This window comes from Podarcis pityusensis (assembly GCF_964106645.2).
Source record: "Podarcis pityusensis genome assembly, chromosome: 16".
Taxonomy (NCBI): domain Eukaryota; kingdom Metazoa; phylum Chordata; class Lepidosauria; order Squamata; family Lacertidae; genus Podarcis; species Podarcis pityusensis.
In genome coordinates, this window is record NC_138041.1 from 18,497,338 (window position 1) to 18,513,951 (window position 16,614).

At 44.3% G+C, this 16,614-nt stretch overlaps 1 protein-coding gene across 1 annotated transcript; it reads left to right on the top strand.

Annotated features, from left to right (window-relative positions):
* The first annotated feature begins 482 nt into the window (after positions 1-482).
* On the top strand, positions 483-16,269 carry LOC308464745 (uncharacterized protein). Its single transcript, XM_080984317.1, has 7 exons — positions 483-622; positions 6,138-6,344; positions 7,227-7,487; positions 9,117-9,239; positions 10,337-10,375; positions 10,755-10,801; positions 11,124-16,269. Exons 1-7 carry the CDS (start codon positions 571-573, stop codon positions 11,247-11,249), a joined length of 855 nt encoding a protein of 284 aa, XP_080840443.1. The 5' UTR covers positions 483-570; the 3' UTR covers positions 11,250-16,269.
* Positions 16,270-16,614: the final 345 nt, after the last annotated feature.

The window sequence follows — 16,614 nt, forward strand, 5'->3', positions numbered from 1 at the left end:
ATCTTTTATAATACTGTAATCCAAATCTTTTACAGCTCTGCTATATCCAAAATTCACCATTAAACAACAAGGAATTCAACCCATTAATCACTTGTAGAATAATGAATTGAATTTATAGCCTACCTTCTTTCATCCAAGGAACTCAAGGTGGCACAGAAAGGTCTCTCCTCATTTAATCCCTACAGCAACCCTATAAGGTAGGTAAGGCTGGGAGGCAGTGACTGGCTTCCCAACTTCGTGGTTGAGTGGGGGATTTGAACCCTGGTCTCCCAAGTCCTAGTCCGACACTCTAACCATCACACCACACTGGCTCTCAATACAGAGGGAGTGATTATGTGACTCATTACCCGTTAGCAGCTTCGTGTGTTTACATGGCCACTGAAACTTCCTGAAGGCTGTTTTTGGCGTGTGCGTTTTTTAAAAAAAAGTTCAAGAAAACAAATGTCCACACCCTGCGATTCCCTGGCCTGCCTTCATCATCTGAAGCGGAAATAGAAAAGGAGGAACCTGCTGCTTTCTAAATTGTTCACAAGGTTTTGCTCTAGAATCAGCGGCAGAAAACAGACTCCAATGCAGACCCATGGAGGATGGCTTTGGATTGTGCTGCTATTTCCCCTGACAGGTGAGTTCCGAAGTCAGAAACTTCACAGGATTGTAGGACATGTGCTTTCCAAAAGGCGACCAGCCCAATTCTTTTATCCGGCTAAGCTCTGTCTCTACACTCAGCTGCAGAACAGGAAGAGACAGGGACAGTCGTGGTGGTTTAAGAACATCTGACCGGCAGGAGGACTTCTAGCATGGATCAGCACTTTGGGGTCTTATACCACTTTCCCCAAAGAATCCTGGGAAATACGCTGCGCAGTGGTTCAACACCCACACATCAGAGGGGAAGTGGAGGCAGCTGGATTGAGGCAATGGAGGAACTTTGGGTTCACTGACTCTCAAAGGGAGGGAGCTGTCCAATCAGAAGGTCCAGAAAACGCAGTCATGGGACAGGCGGGCGGTGTGATGACCTGTTCACTGAGCGTGCATCCTGATTTGCTTTCAACGAAGGATAGAAAAGGCCTGCTTTCTCATGAGCACTCATTCTGGGGTTGGTGGGGAGGTTATGTATCTGAGCATCCTTCCTGACTTGCATACACAGAGATTATATGTCCTATTATTTACTTACAATGTTTATATGGTGCTTTTCAGGCAGACCTCACAAAGTGGTTTACCTAAGATTGTTACAACTACAAGCACAGATTTTATTATTATTATTCTTTTAAGTTGCAGCAGAATGGAAGTGACAACTCCCACTTATGGGAGCTGGATGGCAACACTTCTGGTTAAAGTTGCTTTGGGTTCCCACAAAAGCGGATTTGTTGCAACAGAGTACTTTAGTCCACTTTAGTTGTGCAAACCTAACTTGGATTCCCAGAGCAAGTAGCCCTCTGAGAGCGTGCAAAGTGCTTTGTGGGTAGCTGTTCATGTGGGAGTGGTTGATTAAACACCAAAATCACTTTGAGCAGGAGGGGGTAATTCCTCCAAAATTTCCCAGCTGGAATCTGCTTGCAAATTTAATTGTTTGTCTTTTAAAGATTTGCACCTTAAAAATGAAATAAGGTGTAAAAAGCACTCAGCTTCACAACCTGATATTTCAAATATTGCACATTTTCTCACCTTTCCTTTAAAATGCCATGTGGTGTGTCTAATTTTGATTTGATTGTCCATTGCTCAGGCCAGAGATTCCTCTGGAAACCCTGTTTGTTTGTTTGGATAAGATACAAGGACTTATTGGAAAATAAAACCCCAAGGTGGCTGTCACCGATGGAAGCGAAAGCTTTGAAAAAGCTCAATATGGAGGCCAAATGGCCGAAATATTGGGAAATTTTGGAACAAGATGGAGATAGACTGAAATTGCAGAGTTTTGAGAAATTAAAAAACAAAGTGGCGAGACTGGCTTCATTATTATCAGATAATGGAGGCATATAATTTGGACAAGACAATTGGTTTCCAGGTGGAAAAATCAAAATTAGAAACAGAACTGTTAGAACCCAAAACTAAGATTTTGTCAAAGATGTATAACTTGCTGTTGAAATGGAATACTCAGGATGAAACGGTGAAATCTGCTATGATTAAATGGGCACAAGATGTTGGACATAACATAATGATGGCTGACTGGGAACAGTTATGTACCACAGGTATGAAGTTTATGGCATGCAATGCCTTAAGAGAGAATATTATGAAAATGATATACAGGTGGTACATGACCCCAGTCAAGCTTGCAAAAATTTATCATTTGCCCGATAATAAATGTTGGAAATGTAAAGAAACTGAAGGTACATTCTTTCACCTTTGGTGGACGTGCCCAAGGATTAAGGCTTTCTGGGAGATGATATATAATGAATTGAAAAAGGTATTTAAATATACCTTCCTGAAGAAACCAGAGGCCTTTCTCCTAGGCATAGTCGGCCAATTGGTGCCAAAGAAGGACAGAACTTTTTTTTATGTATGCCACAACAGCAGCAAGAATACTCATTGCAAAGTATTGGAAGACACAAGATCTAACCCACTATGGAAGAATGGCAGATGAAGGACTTTATGGAATTGGCGGAAATGACTGGCAGAATCCGAGACCAGGGAGAAGAGTCGGTGGAAGAAGATTGAAAGAAATTTAAAGACTATCTACAGAAATATTGTAAAATTAATGAATGTTAGAATGATGTTGGATAGAAATTAAGTGGTTTTCAGCTGTAATACTATAAGGGAATATGAAAAATGGATTATTAATAGGTAAAAATTTAATGTTACAATATTTTAAGATTAAAGACTAGGATAAACAAAGAGGGTAAGGATTTGCTGAACCAACAAACTGAATTGGAATACAAAAAAGGGAGGCGTGAGGAGGTCCGGGAAACAAGCTAATGAAAAATAAGTAATGGAAAGATTGAGTTGTTTTTAACTATTTTTATTTTGTACTTTTTTCTTTTTTTCTTTTTATTTTGTAATATTTTGAAAATCTCAATAAATATCTTATAAAAAAAAAAGGAAACCCTGTTTGTTTGTTTGTTTGTTTGTTTGTTTGTTTGTTTAAATTCCATTTCAGCCATAAGCTACAATTTAAGAAAGGAGGGGGTAAAATAGGGTTACATTTAATGCACATTTAACAATGCACATCTAAAGCACATGACTTCCACCAAACAATTATGGGAACTGTAGTTTCTCTTCTCACAGAACTATAATTCCCGGCGATCTACAGTTCCCAACGTTCTTTGGTGGACGCCATGTGCTTTAAACACTGGTTGTGCTTTAAATGTAAGGTGTAGCTCTTCCCGAAGACTTAAGATGGCGGTTTTTCAACATGCCCTCTTATCAGCCTCTTCCATATGCCTGGAATGAGGCAGCAAACAATCCCAACAAGAAACGTTTGTGGTTTTGTGGGACTGCTGTTTTGTAATGGCAACAAACTGCAAGAAGCCCAGGCATGCAGGCTGGAGGAGATCTGTGCAAGAATAAAGGAAGCAACCCAAAGCCCCATTGCTCCTCTGTCGCTGGTTCATGACATGCAGATGGAGCCAAACGGGAGCTGCCTTCAAATTTCGAGTTTTCCAGTATGACCCCCTTCCCCACACACTTAACAAGCACTTGCTAGAAATTTGCAAGTGGGGAGAAGAAAGTGGTCTTGTGCTCAGATCCTGCTTGCAGACCTCCCAGTAGAGGCATTTGGAAGGCCATTGTGAGAACAGGATGCCGGACTAGATGGGTCTGATCCAGCCATCTTCTAACACCCTTATACGGCTCACAAACTTGCAAACATATCTTCATTCAAACCCTAATGTGTAGAAATCTGCTGGTTTTTCCTTTTTTCAAATCCGAACTTCTCAAGAACTTTTCAAGAGCAATGGGGTCAATGGACCGCTGATGCTGTAGTATTAGTGCTGAGGACAATGTCCTGCTTTTAGGTCTCTGTGTGTGCATTTGTTCCAGGGAAATTTCAAACAAATTTCAAACAAAGAAGCTTTAGAAAGCTGCATGCTCTCCATGGAGCCCTCTTAGGAGTACTGAGTTATCTCTGCTTTGCATATGGGGAAGAGGCGAGGCTTTGCAAAGAACAAGAGTTGCCCTCCAAGTACGGAAATGTGGGCCCCCGAGTGGCCTCAGGATCCCAGGGGTGCTGCTCAAAGCAGGAACATTAAAGAGAAGTTAATGAGCCAGCTGGCAAAGCTGCCAGCTTTCGCTCTGCAAATCCCCGCCAATCCCACCTCCTTGCATTAAGATAGTTTTAATTGAGGTGAGAATATTCACACAGCTAATGTTCCAGGGGCTCCCCAGTACTCATTGTTTTCAGAAATAGCTGACTTGCGTTCTTGCAACAAAAGAGTATTGGGTACCAAAGAGATCCTGCCCACTTGGTTACCCAGGAGAAGGATCTTGCCATCCCACTTTTGCAGGGACTGTTGCTTTAGGAAAATGGTCACTTCACCCCCTTGAATTGTACAAGGATGGGCAGACAGAGGGGGATGGCATTCCTTGCCTGAAAAAGAGGGGGACCGGTGCACTAACTCTAGGGGATCAAAGACACCTTGGCCCCCTTAACATTTGTTTTAAGGGGGGCCCCAATCTTGAGGCAGCCCTCAACACACATTGAGTGTTGCAGCTCCAGTGTCCAGCTCCTCCAGAATCACAGGCGCTAAGCACACGCAATGTACATGAGGTAACGCGTGCACAATGTGTGATGTGAGTGGCGTCTCATGCACACAACATGCGCCCGGCCCCCTCAATCTTGGGGGCAAACTGGCATCTCTGAAGGGGGAGGCAGTCCCCTTGTTAGATCCCTACTCAGCCCATGCAGCTGGCCAAACTGCCAACCAGCTCCCTCATTCTGGGATAGCTGAAGTGGATAGTATCATCCCTCCATGTGGTGAGGAGAATTTTTGCTGCACATCCAGTATGGTCAATCCTTAGAGAACCTTTTGATCATCTTCCTTGAGGACTCTAATTAATTTATTACCAAACAGGCAGTAACATATCTGAACGTTGTCACAGCTCTCAGATCTGCTATGACTATTAGTTTCTAGCTTGTCATGTTTAATAATTAATATTTGGTTCTCCCAAGGCTGTGTTACTTTATATTTTGTACTTCGTTTAATGATCGGCCGGCCGTTTGGTTGGTGGATTGACTGGTTTCTACCACTGGTATAAACTCGGATGGAAACTCTCCCATATTCTCAGCTTGCAAAACATGGCTGAAGTTTAACATATGGGGCGCTGTCCAAATGCATCTCGGGAATGCTGTGTGTTGTTATGGACCCAGTTATATGAATTCTAAGATCTCAAACATGGAATAAATGTTCATAAACCACATGTCTGAAATAGTACAGGAGAGCAATCCTGAAGCCTTTTTGACTCTCCCAAATTGACCTCAAATATTTCTCTGCAAGGAGGAAGGAAATGGGAAAAGCTTTCCAATTAACTTTGGACTGTCGGAGCTCACACTCCTACATTGGCTCCCAGTACGTTTCCAAGCACAATTCAAAGTGTTGGTGCTGACCCTGAATGCCTTTGGCCCAGTATACCTGAAGGAGTGTCTCCACCCCCATTGTTCAGCCCAGACACTGAGGTCCAGCTCCGAGGGCCTTCTGGCAGTTCCTTCACTGCAAGATGTGAGGTTACAGGGAACCAGGCAGAGGGCCTTCTCAGTAGTGGCGCCCGCTCTGTGAAACGCCCTCCCATCAGATGTCAAGAAAATAAACAACTACCTGACTTTTAGGGAACTGTTTAGGGAAGTTTTTAATGACTGATGTTTTAATGTACTTTTGATATTTTATTGGAAGCCACCCAGAGTGGCTGGGAAAACCCAGCCAGATGGGCAGGGATATGAATTATTATTATTATTATTATTATTATTATTATTATTATTATTAAATCTGTTTCTAGTTTATTGCTGGTTTTTCTGTGTTTATTGTTGTTTTGGGCAGTTTTTTCTGATAATTTTATTTGTTTTATTATTGTTGTAAACCACTCTGAGAGTTTTGGGTCTGTTTGCAATCAAGCAATGTTCTATTTTTATGAAACAAACAAACAAACATTCTGCTTCATCAGAAGGCATATTTGAGACATCACCGTCATTAACATTCCTTCCTTTCTTAATCTAGCTCATCAAGCAGAGGAATCAGAACATCCCTCCAAAGATGGCCAAACAAAACATCTCCAAGCTGAGTTTGTCAATGCGACACAGCAACAAAACGAGTCCTTCACGTTGTGGTCAACGTATAATAGAACAGACCCCTCCAATGGAGTCTTGGGTATCATCACGACGCTGCCTGACCCCACTGTAAAGAGCGAAACAGAATATCAAGGCAGTAAGTGCCAGATGTGATTATGTGTGTGTTGGAGACCCCCGATTCCCCTCCAAGAGCTACAATTCGCAGTGTGGTTTCACAGTCAATCCCTCTTCACAGGGAACTTGGGGGAACTGTCACTCCGTGAGGTTTATAGGGGCCTCCTAACAACTCTCAGTGCCTTTAACAACAGTTGCCATAATTATTTGGGGGAAGCTCTGACTGTTTATAGAGTGGCACCATAGCAGTTCGAAAGCACATCAAAGTGCAAGTAGATAAATAGGTACCACTCCGGCGGGAAGGTAAACGGCGTTTCCGTGCGCTGCTCTGGTTCGCCAGAAGCAGCTTAGTCATGCTGGCCACATGACTTGGAAGCTGTATGCCGGCTCCCCCGGCCATTAAAGCGACATGAGCGCCGCAATCCCAGAGTCGTTCGTGACTAGACCTAACAGTCAGGGGTCCCTTTACCTTTACCATAGTGTTTTAAATGTATGATGTGAATGTGGCCTATAAGTTGATGAGCACAAAGCTAATAATCTATCTCATCCTACAGGAGAGTCTTATCAGTCACTAAATATTAGGTATGATAGCTAAACAGAACCTCCATTTTCGAAGGCAGTCTATCCCTGCCTACCAGGTGCTGAGGGCATAATAACAATATTTTATTATTTATACCCCGCACATCATATCAGTTTTACCACAATGCCCCAAGCAAACATTGTGCATGGGCTGTTTAGAGGATTTCATGAAGTCTCTTGTCTGCCCACTGTCCTATGTTGACATTTGGTCTGCTCCAGCATATCAGTTTTACCACAATGCCCCAAGTATGAAATGGATTCGTTATTCAAAAACATTTTGTCCAGCACATAAAGTGACTGAATCTCCTAATTTTCGCTCCCGAAGGAAGGCTGCTGAAGCCAGCCATCACCATCCACTCAGTGAATGGGACCTGCAATGTCACCTTGAACTGTGTGGTAACTGGAGGGGAAGGAGAGGACGTGACTTACGCCTGGTCGACTTCTGAAATGGGGACAGTTCTCTCTGAGGAGCCATCTCTACACATCACTCAGAAGCCCCCAGATCAAACCTGGGATTACACCTGCACTGTGCGCAACAAGCAGAGTCAAAACTTCAGCACTGTTTCCCTGAGAGATCACTGCCATGGTGAGGCAAGCTGCCATATTGAATTTCCACAAGGGAGAAGCACAGAATCAGAAGCACAGAAGCCCACATCAACACTGCCTTGTAAAACGGGGTGGGGTGGGGTGGGGTGGCAGTCTGTTCCAAAGAGACTTAAAATGTGAGTGTTAGTGGTTATATCTTGCCTGGCTACAGGGAATGCCACTCTTCTTTGCATCTCTTACTATTGGCTTAGTGGGCATGATGTCATGGAATGTTCACACCTGAGTGACATCAGGCACCTCAAAACCCACTTGTCCCAAAACACAAACCCATATTTTGTTTCTGGGTAGCAGGGTGGTATTTTAAAAATCCTAAAATTATCCTAGACAAGCTCAGGCTACCAGAAAGTATAGAGACTGCTTTCGCACTGCTTCCTTTTCAGCTCAAAATGGCCCTTCCCAATGTGGAGGTGACAATTCTGGGTTTCTGTAGCTTCCTCATGTATTTCATCTATGGATGAAAAAGTGGATTGGGGAGGCAATTCTGACCTGGGAAATGACCAGCAGGGACGAGGTTAAGCAGTCTCTTCCTTCCATCCATCCATCCACCCACCCAGCCTTCCTCCGCTGGGAAGGGCTTCTTCTGCCTCCCGATAAATGTGCAACCAGAATTTGCCATTACAGTGGAGCCTTGGTTTTCGAACGTCTCCGTCAACAAACCATTTGGAACCCAAATACCATAAACCCAGAAGTAAATGCTTCCGTTTTCGAATGCGCCTCGGAAGTCAAACTTCCAAGGTGGCTTCTGTTTTGAGTTTCTTTATTGTATTGAGGCTTCCGTATTGAGTTTTCAGTTTTCGAATGCTTCAGAAGTTGAACAGTCTTCCAGAACGGATTACGTTCGAAAACCGAGGTTCCACTGTATATGATTCCCATCTCAAAACAGTGACAGTCTGGAAGTGCCCTGAGACCCCGATTGCTCAGGACTGCTTCGGCTTTAAAGAAAAGTCTAAAAGGAAATAATACAGTGGTACCTCGGGTTACATACGCTTCAGGTTACAGACTCCGCTAACCCAGAAATAGTACCTCAGGTTAAGAACTTTACTTCAGGATGAGAACAGAAATCGTGTGGTGGCGGCGTGGCAGCAGCAGGAGGCCCCATTAGCTGAAGTGGTGCTTCAGGTTGAGAACAGCTTCAGGTTAAGAACGGACCTCCAGAACGAATTAAGTACTTAACCCGAGGTACCACTGCAATGGAATCCCATGAAATGCATCATTTGAGCCACAGCCTACGAGCAAAGGAAGTGGGAGAGTTCAGAGTCCAAAAGAAACCAGCTTAGCAGCAATACCTGGTGGACCATTATTGGTACAACAGCCATGCATTTAAATGAGCCATGCACAGGAGAAATTCCTTGGTACTTGTGGTCTCCCACTGCTTAAACCCTCCTTAAAGAGCTTGAGTGGTTTGTGGCCAGGATACCTTAGGGATCCTGGTGCCCGCTGGCCATTTTAGACCACAGCTCCCATCAGCCCCAGCCAGCATGGCGATATGGACATTCTGGTGGTGGCTGATGGGCGTTGCAGTGTCCATCAGGAGATATTTACAACACCCAGCAAATTTTGGTTGCCATATGTAATCTGAAATTCACTCTTATTCACTCTGTTACTCCAGATCCTTCAACTCTCAATCAAGGAGCATCAACATTCTTGTACGCTAAGTACTTAATTCCACTTTTGCTCGTTCTGGTCCTATTGCTGATCCTGTTCCTCATGTACAGAAGGAAGAGAGGAAGAGGTGAGACTTGGTGCTTCATTTGCTTAGCAAAGAAACTTCATGGCTTCCTGTCAATTTGTTTGTTAAGGGCCCTGAGAGTCGTTAGGTAAAAGGTAAAGGTAAAGGGACCCCTGACCATTAGGTCCAGTCGTGGCCGACTCTGGGGTTGCGGTTCTCATTTCGCTTTACTGGCCGAGGGAGCCGGCGTACAGCTTCAGGGTCATGTGGCCAGCATGACTAAGCCGCTTCTGGCGAACCAGAGCAGCGCACGGAAATGCTGAGTCATTAGGAGGCCTCTTATTTTCTTCCCAGATCTGCAATTCTCAGAGTTCCCTGAGAAGAGGGATTGGTTGTTAAACCACTCTGGGAATTGTAGCTCCACAAGGGGACATGGGGCAGTAGCGGACCTGGGGGGCAGGTCTGAAATTTCAGCAACACCCTGTTCAACATAACAATTTGGTGCCCCCCTCCGCCTCTCATCTTCCATTCTAGCTCATAGCTGTGGAGCCCCCTGTGGTGCCCCAAAGGCTCTGCCCTAAGTCCGCCTCTTCTAGGGGTCTCCTAACAACTCTCATTGCCCTTAGCAAACTACAGCTCCCAGAATTCTTGGTGTGACTGTGGCCAAAATGGCCATCCTTAGGAAGGGTGGAGGTGGAAGGAGAGCCTTTGAGTTACAGAGCCCCCTGGTGGGTGGACATGAGCGTGTGCTACTACTCTGCTTCCTTGATGCTACAACTTCCATTAGTCCCAACTAGCACAAGAACCACACTGGGTGAAGCCAACAGTTGCCAGCAAAAATATCTGGCGGGCATCAGGTTGACAGATATGCTGTGCTGTGCCACCTAGTGTCAGAGAGTTCATCCTTCATTGCAAATTCACAATGCCTTGGTGTGATCACTCAAGGAATATTCTGCCCACCGCGCTATGAAACTTTCTGGCAGATGAATAACTAAATTGATTCTCTTAAATTCTTCAAGGATTTAAAAATAGATACAGTCTATTTTTAGATCTTGCACTTCATCTTCCCTGTGCAGAAAATACTGCTGTGCACACACACAAGATTTATTCTCAGTATTACTAAATGAATATACTCTCTCTCTCTCTCTCTCTCCCCATAGGAAGCCATAGCAGGACAGTATCTATCATTGAATCATCAGGTACGAAAACATCCATGCAGAGCTTTTTTAACAAGTCCAGTAGAGCCATGTTTTATTACATTGCTAAGCCTCTACAGAGCACCTTGAAATTCGTTCTGCCTACATTACCTCAACAACCTTGACAACAGCCTCCAAAGGCAGCCAGTATTTGTATCCCTTCACTGGAGATGGGAGATGCTCAGAGCTGAGGGCTGACTGCATATCAGGTGTGTGGAAGCTTTGGGCTTTCAAGTGCCACTGAACTACAGTTCCCATCATCCCATGCCCTTGGCCATACTTGCTGGGGCTGATGGGAGTTGTAGTTCAGTGACACCTGGAAGGCCAAAACTTACCCACAGCTGTTGTAGATAATTGTCAATCTTTAAATTTTGATTTGCAGATTCCGACTTTCCTACTGCAGAGGAGGCCACGCAGCTGAATCCTGAGGTAATTTGGCTTGATATTACCCCCTGGCAAGGAGGGACCCAACCACTGCTTCCTTTCAAAATATGGTAGGAAAGCATCCTAGCACTTTGTGAAAAAGACCCATGTAGAAAAGGAGTAACGACACGAGGGGTGTTTGTTCATTTTCAAAACCCTTCTGTTCCAATTTTCAAGCAAGACTGCCTCATGAAGTGATTCAAATCAATAATTATATATTTATGGACCATTTGTGTTCCAATATAGCCACAAGTGCCCCCCATGTTTCTAGGAAGGGGAATTTTATCGTTTATGCTTTTGCATTCCTTTGTTCTCCTCCCCCCCACAGGCCTTCAAGCCAATTCCCGAGGAACCTCTGGAAATGGTGCAAGTACCAACTATAAATGATAACGAAGAGGCTTCAAGCACACAGGGTCACCAGCCAGATGTTCAGGCAAAATGTGGACTTCCCTAACCCAGGAGGCCCATCCAAGTTCCTTTTATACAGGGCAGCTGAAAAGCTCTTCTTTCCAACACATCTTACCAACATATGGGAGCCTAGAAGCAGTTGCATACTATTCATACAATTCATACTATTGCTTTTAATTATGGCATGTGTTTAGCTTCAAGTAGGATTGGAGCCCCGCATGAGATCACACACACACGATTGAGGGGTCAATCCATGAGTGCAAGAGGAAGCATTTATTGAATTTTTGAATGATCTTTTTTTTAAAAGCCAGATATTTATAAACTAGCCAATGTGCCCACATTTTTCAACAAGTGCTCTTTCTTCAGGGACAAAAACACTAATTTATTTCCCCCAGCTACTGAATATTCTTCTTCATTCTAGCACACCTTCTCCACTTCTTCCTGAGGAGACGCAGCCCTGCTTTTGCCTTGGCTCAGAAAAGGTTGGCTTGTGGGAATTGTCATTGGTCTCGATGATTGTACTCTCTTACCTGGCAGTTAGGTCTGCAGACAGCCGGTGTTTCTTTTTTATTGTTGCATTTTTATTATACACGAACACAAACTAAACAATTGCAAGTGTAACAACATCACTGGGGTGGCAATATTAAAATAAAAATTTAAATACAGTGGAACCTTGGTTCTCGAATGGCTTAGTTAACGAACAAATTGGCTCCCGAATTCCAAAAACCCAGAAGTGTTCCAGTTTTTGAACGTTTTTCAGAAGCTGAACGTCTAGTGTGGCTGTTGGCTATTGTTTCCGGGGCACCTGCGCCAACTGAAGCCGCAACTTGGTTTTTGAATATTTCGGGAGTCGAATGGACTTCTGAACCGGATTAAGTTCAAGAACCAAGGTACCACTGTATTAAATTTATTAAATCCTGCTTTGCAGGGATAGATGATTCTCAGGGTCCCTTCCAACTCTGATTCTATGATATACTTTGGTAATAAGAATTAGGGATGGGACGGTGCCCTTCTGTGCAGTACATGTATGTTTAGTGATATTTTTCTTATTGTGTTGATATTTGCAAAAACTTGTCCTTTTGAGTTGCATATGGAAGAGAGAAAGGGGACAAACTAAACATCTCCCTCTACCACTTCTACCCAACCTAAGTGCATAGGTCGGACCTAAACGATAATAGTAAAGTTTGTGTAAGAGTGTCCAAACATTGATGTCAATATAAAGATTTTTTTTCCCCTGTGCAACTGACATGTACATAAATGCATATATATGAGCTTGACATTCCACATGCTCACTATGAGCTGCAGGTAAGTGGGGTTCAGATAATCCATAAATCCCATAAACAGCTTAAAACTATTTGTGAGGAATCTGCAGCCAGCCCCAACTCCCACTGCACCTGGTAGCCAGCCCCCCACCGGCCACATTTGGCACTCTTGAGAAGGGGTTCTATATGCATATAGATATACATGTGGGTTTTCAAAATCCATCCTCATGTAGGTGCAGTCCTAGGCATCAGAAACAACCCCCAAGCCAGCCTTCAGGGCACAGTATGCCTCTGAATCCCAATTGCTGGAAACCACAGGAGTGTTCTTGTGCTCAGGTCCTGCTTGCAAAGCTTCCCAGAGGCACGTGGCTGGCCCCTGGGAGAACAGGCTGCAGGCCTAGATGGGCCATTGACCAGATCCAGCAAGGCTCCTCTTAAGGTTCTTCAAATATTTAGCCAACAGAATAGACGCCCTCTTGGATTTAAAAAAAAATCTGTATGGGACATGCTCTTGCAGAGCAAGCAAACCAGTGAGTTCAGTAACATGGCATTCAAGGCTGCTCGGAGATCCTTGCAATTGCAATCTAGCTATTATAAGCACAGTCACTGGAGGGTGTAAAGATGTGTAGAAGCAGGAATTAATTGAATCTCCATTGTTTCGTGTGATAAGCAATAGATAAAAAGACTACTTTGACAACAGCCTTTTAAGGCTGATCCTAAATTCCTCTAGGGATATCTTTTTCCCAGCTTCAGTAAATCTGCCAGCATGGATGAGAGCTCTTTTCTTTTTCAACTCCTCCCCTCGTGCTTTTGGGTTTTGTATTATAACCCCTTTATTGCTGATATTATCACCAAAATTACAGTTTATTTAGCTGAAAATTAATTCCTTTCTGCGGGGCAAAACACCCCCGTTAAGTATTAGGCAAAAACCCCACAATTGAGCACTCATCTTTCAGAGCACAGGGCAGAGTAGCACTGGCTTGCACGCTACTAGTACGCAGTGCACAACACCCTCAATTGCCACATTTTCAGTACGCAGCCTTCATCAGCCCTCCAAGATGTTTTAGACTCCCAGCTCCCAGAACTCCCTGGCATGATGGCCAGTTTGTACTAACTGCTGGGGCAGACGGGAATTGCGAGTCCAGACTATCTGCAGAACTCCAGGTCGGCAAAAGTTGATGTACCCATGTGCTTGGCTTCCAACTGCTGGAAGAAAAGACAGGCAAATGCAACACTTAGGGACCAGTTTTACCCAGATTACCTTAACATATGCACACTTGACTGCTTTAATCTGTGGAACGGGAACTGATACGGGTGCCACGGGTGCTCATTCCGCATTTATATGAATTTTGTTATAGAAATCCTCAACTTTGGAACGCCCTGCCAATTGACATCAGGCGGATCCTTTTACTGTGCTCTTTTCAGTGCTTGCAAAACACACTTTTGTTTAGACAAGCCAACCCAGATACACAGAACGTTTACAGGAGCTTCAATCTGTTTTTAATTAGTACTTGACTGTTTTATGCAGTTGTTTTCACTGATAATTTTATTGTTTTCTTCCTCTTTTAAACCGCTTTGAGGTTTGTCTTTTTTTCTTTCTTTTTTTGCAAGCCAGCAGTATATCCATTTTATAAAATAAAACATCCCTTTTTTTTAAAAAAGGGAATTCACCCAGCATTCTGTCTCAGATAGCAAAGAGACAGCGGACTGAACAGCGTACTCTGACAGCAACAATTGCAGCGCAGCCACTGTGCTCAGCGAAGCGACCTTCCAGTCAATTGCTTTCCTGCTCCACCACCTCATCCCAGAGAGATGCACTCTGCCCATAATGGCATTTAATTAAGCCATTAATGTGCTGCATTTGCCCTGAGTGACGGCAACAAGAGCAGTCAGCAGAAGCATTCAGAGCAGCCTGCGGCTTGGGGGAAAGAGTCGTAGTTTGCTGTTGTGGATTTTAAGAAGCAGTAGGAACAGCTGTAACCGAATCAAAGAAGGGCAAAATGGCAAAAGAGACTTCCACTCCCAGCCACTTGCTACCTAAGATTCAGGCCCACTCAGAACCCCATTTCTATCACAGTGATTTTAATGATGAATGAATCAATCAGAGACGCCAGTATGTGTTGTGAATGGGGAACCTGAAATGCCAGTTCCACAACTAAACTCTTTGGATGGCTCTAGGCAGGTTATCACCTGCCAGCCTCTTATCTGTGAAAGTTGATTTGCAGTGCTTCTGTTATCATCCACTCTGCCTCACATTTCTCAGCAGAACAGTCCTTGATATTTATCAGGGGTCAGATTGGAGTTTCCACATTTAACTTGCAAAGGGGACTTTGGCTGAGCCAGAAACACATTTCAAACTCACACCTCTCCTGTAAATATTGGAAAGAGGGGGTGGGGAAAAAGGAATTTCAAAAGTTCCAAAAGGTGTTTATTTATTTTTTTTTTAAAAATGTACAGTTTTACTTCCTAGATTTATGAAAAAAAACCTTACTAACATTGCAATAATGCTTAGTACCACTGCAAACTGTAAAAACAAAATTTTATATATTAAAAAACAATTTTACATTTTACAATTTTCTACACGCATGCACAAGGTTTTTCCAACTCTGTCTTTAAAAAAGAAACAAAAAAGTATTTTCCTAAATTCAGTGTGTATTTGAGGCAGGGGGGAAGAAGTTTGTATTTTACATTTTCAATACGAGAGGGGGAGTTGGTGGTATTTCTGCCACTGAAACTTTGTCCTCTTGCCAAACCACTACTTGCGATCAAGCCGGAAGGGTTTCGTCTGTGACAATGTGAAATGGCAGTGAAGTCACACCTGGAAGGCCAAGATCAGAGATACAAGCAGGGACAGGTTAAATCCGCTTTCCCCAGCTCTGCCAGCTGCTCTGGACTACAATTCCCATCAGCCCCAGCCATCACAGCTGTGCAATGTGAGCAGGACCACAGAACGGCAGCCTGGGGGTGACAGGAATGGCAGGCCAACCCAGCAAGGGAGCACCAGGTTGGAAAGACCACCGTATATTCAAGATCTCTCCACCGAAGATGTGTTGCCACAAACTTGGAGCTTGCCTGGGCTTGTGAGCATTTTGTGACTTCTGGCTCGCTTTGAGCTTTTGCCACGATGTGGCAACCACCCCTAGGAGGATGCGGCCAGCCACCAGCCAGAGAAAGCACATCGCCCAAGACAAGAGAATTATTACTACACAAATGGATCACTACATAACATGTCTGAAGCCTCTTAAGAAATGGACTCACCTGCACACTTGTACATACAGAACCAGCTCTTGCTTCCTCTAAGACAGTGTTTCCCAAGCTTGGATCTTCAGCTGTTGTTAGACTACAGTTCCCATCATCCCTGTCTTGCTAGTTAGGGATGGTGGGAGTTGGAGACCCAAGTTTGGTAACCACTGCTCTAAGAGTAAACTAAAACTTCCTGAACTCATTAAACAGGTGCAGGACGCAACCCAGCCAGAGGCTACAGAGAACCCACCAGACTTTACCAATCCAGTGCCTGCCAAACGTTTAGGACTACAACTCCCATCATCCCCAGTCTAAACCATCTGAAGGGCATCAGATTGGTGAAGGCTGCAGTTGGGCTTCAAGGGGCTGCTACGTGGCTCTCGGGTCACCTTTCAGCTGCTCTGGTAGAGGTGTTAGCACCCACCAGTGCCAGATCAAGGAGATCTGCATGTATCGTAGGCTAAGCCACACGGGGAGGGGGGAAAGATGTTGCCATTAGTTTAAAGCAGGTTTATGGCAGAAGTGAAGCAGACATCATAGGTAGAAAAATGAAGACCCCCCCCCCCAAAAAAGGGCAGGAGATGGCGCAACAGGAGGCGCCATCTGGCAGAGAAAAGGGGGGCAAATCTTCACCAATGCAACATGGGAGGGGGAGAAATGTCGCACTGATGCAGGTAGGCCCCATTTTCAAGTTTCTGAAAGCCATTTCACAACCAGCAAGACTGGGCTTCCCAATGGGCAGCGAGTTACAGCTGCCCCCCCCCCCCCAGGTCACGACTGTAGCCAACAGATCACGTTTGCACTTCACATTTTCAGGTGTACCCTTTAAACCAAGATGTGCCGAAGAGGTCCTAAGCGGCCTCCATCAGGAAGTCTCCTGTTTCGTCATGTGGGATTCCACAGCAG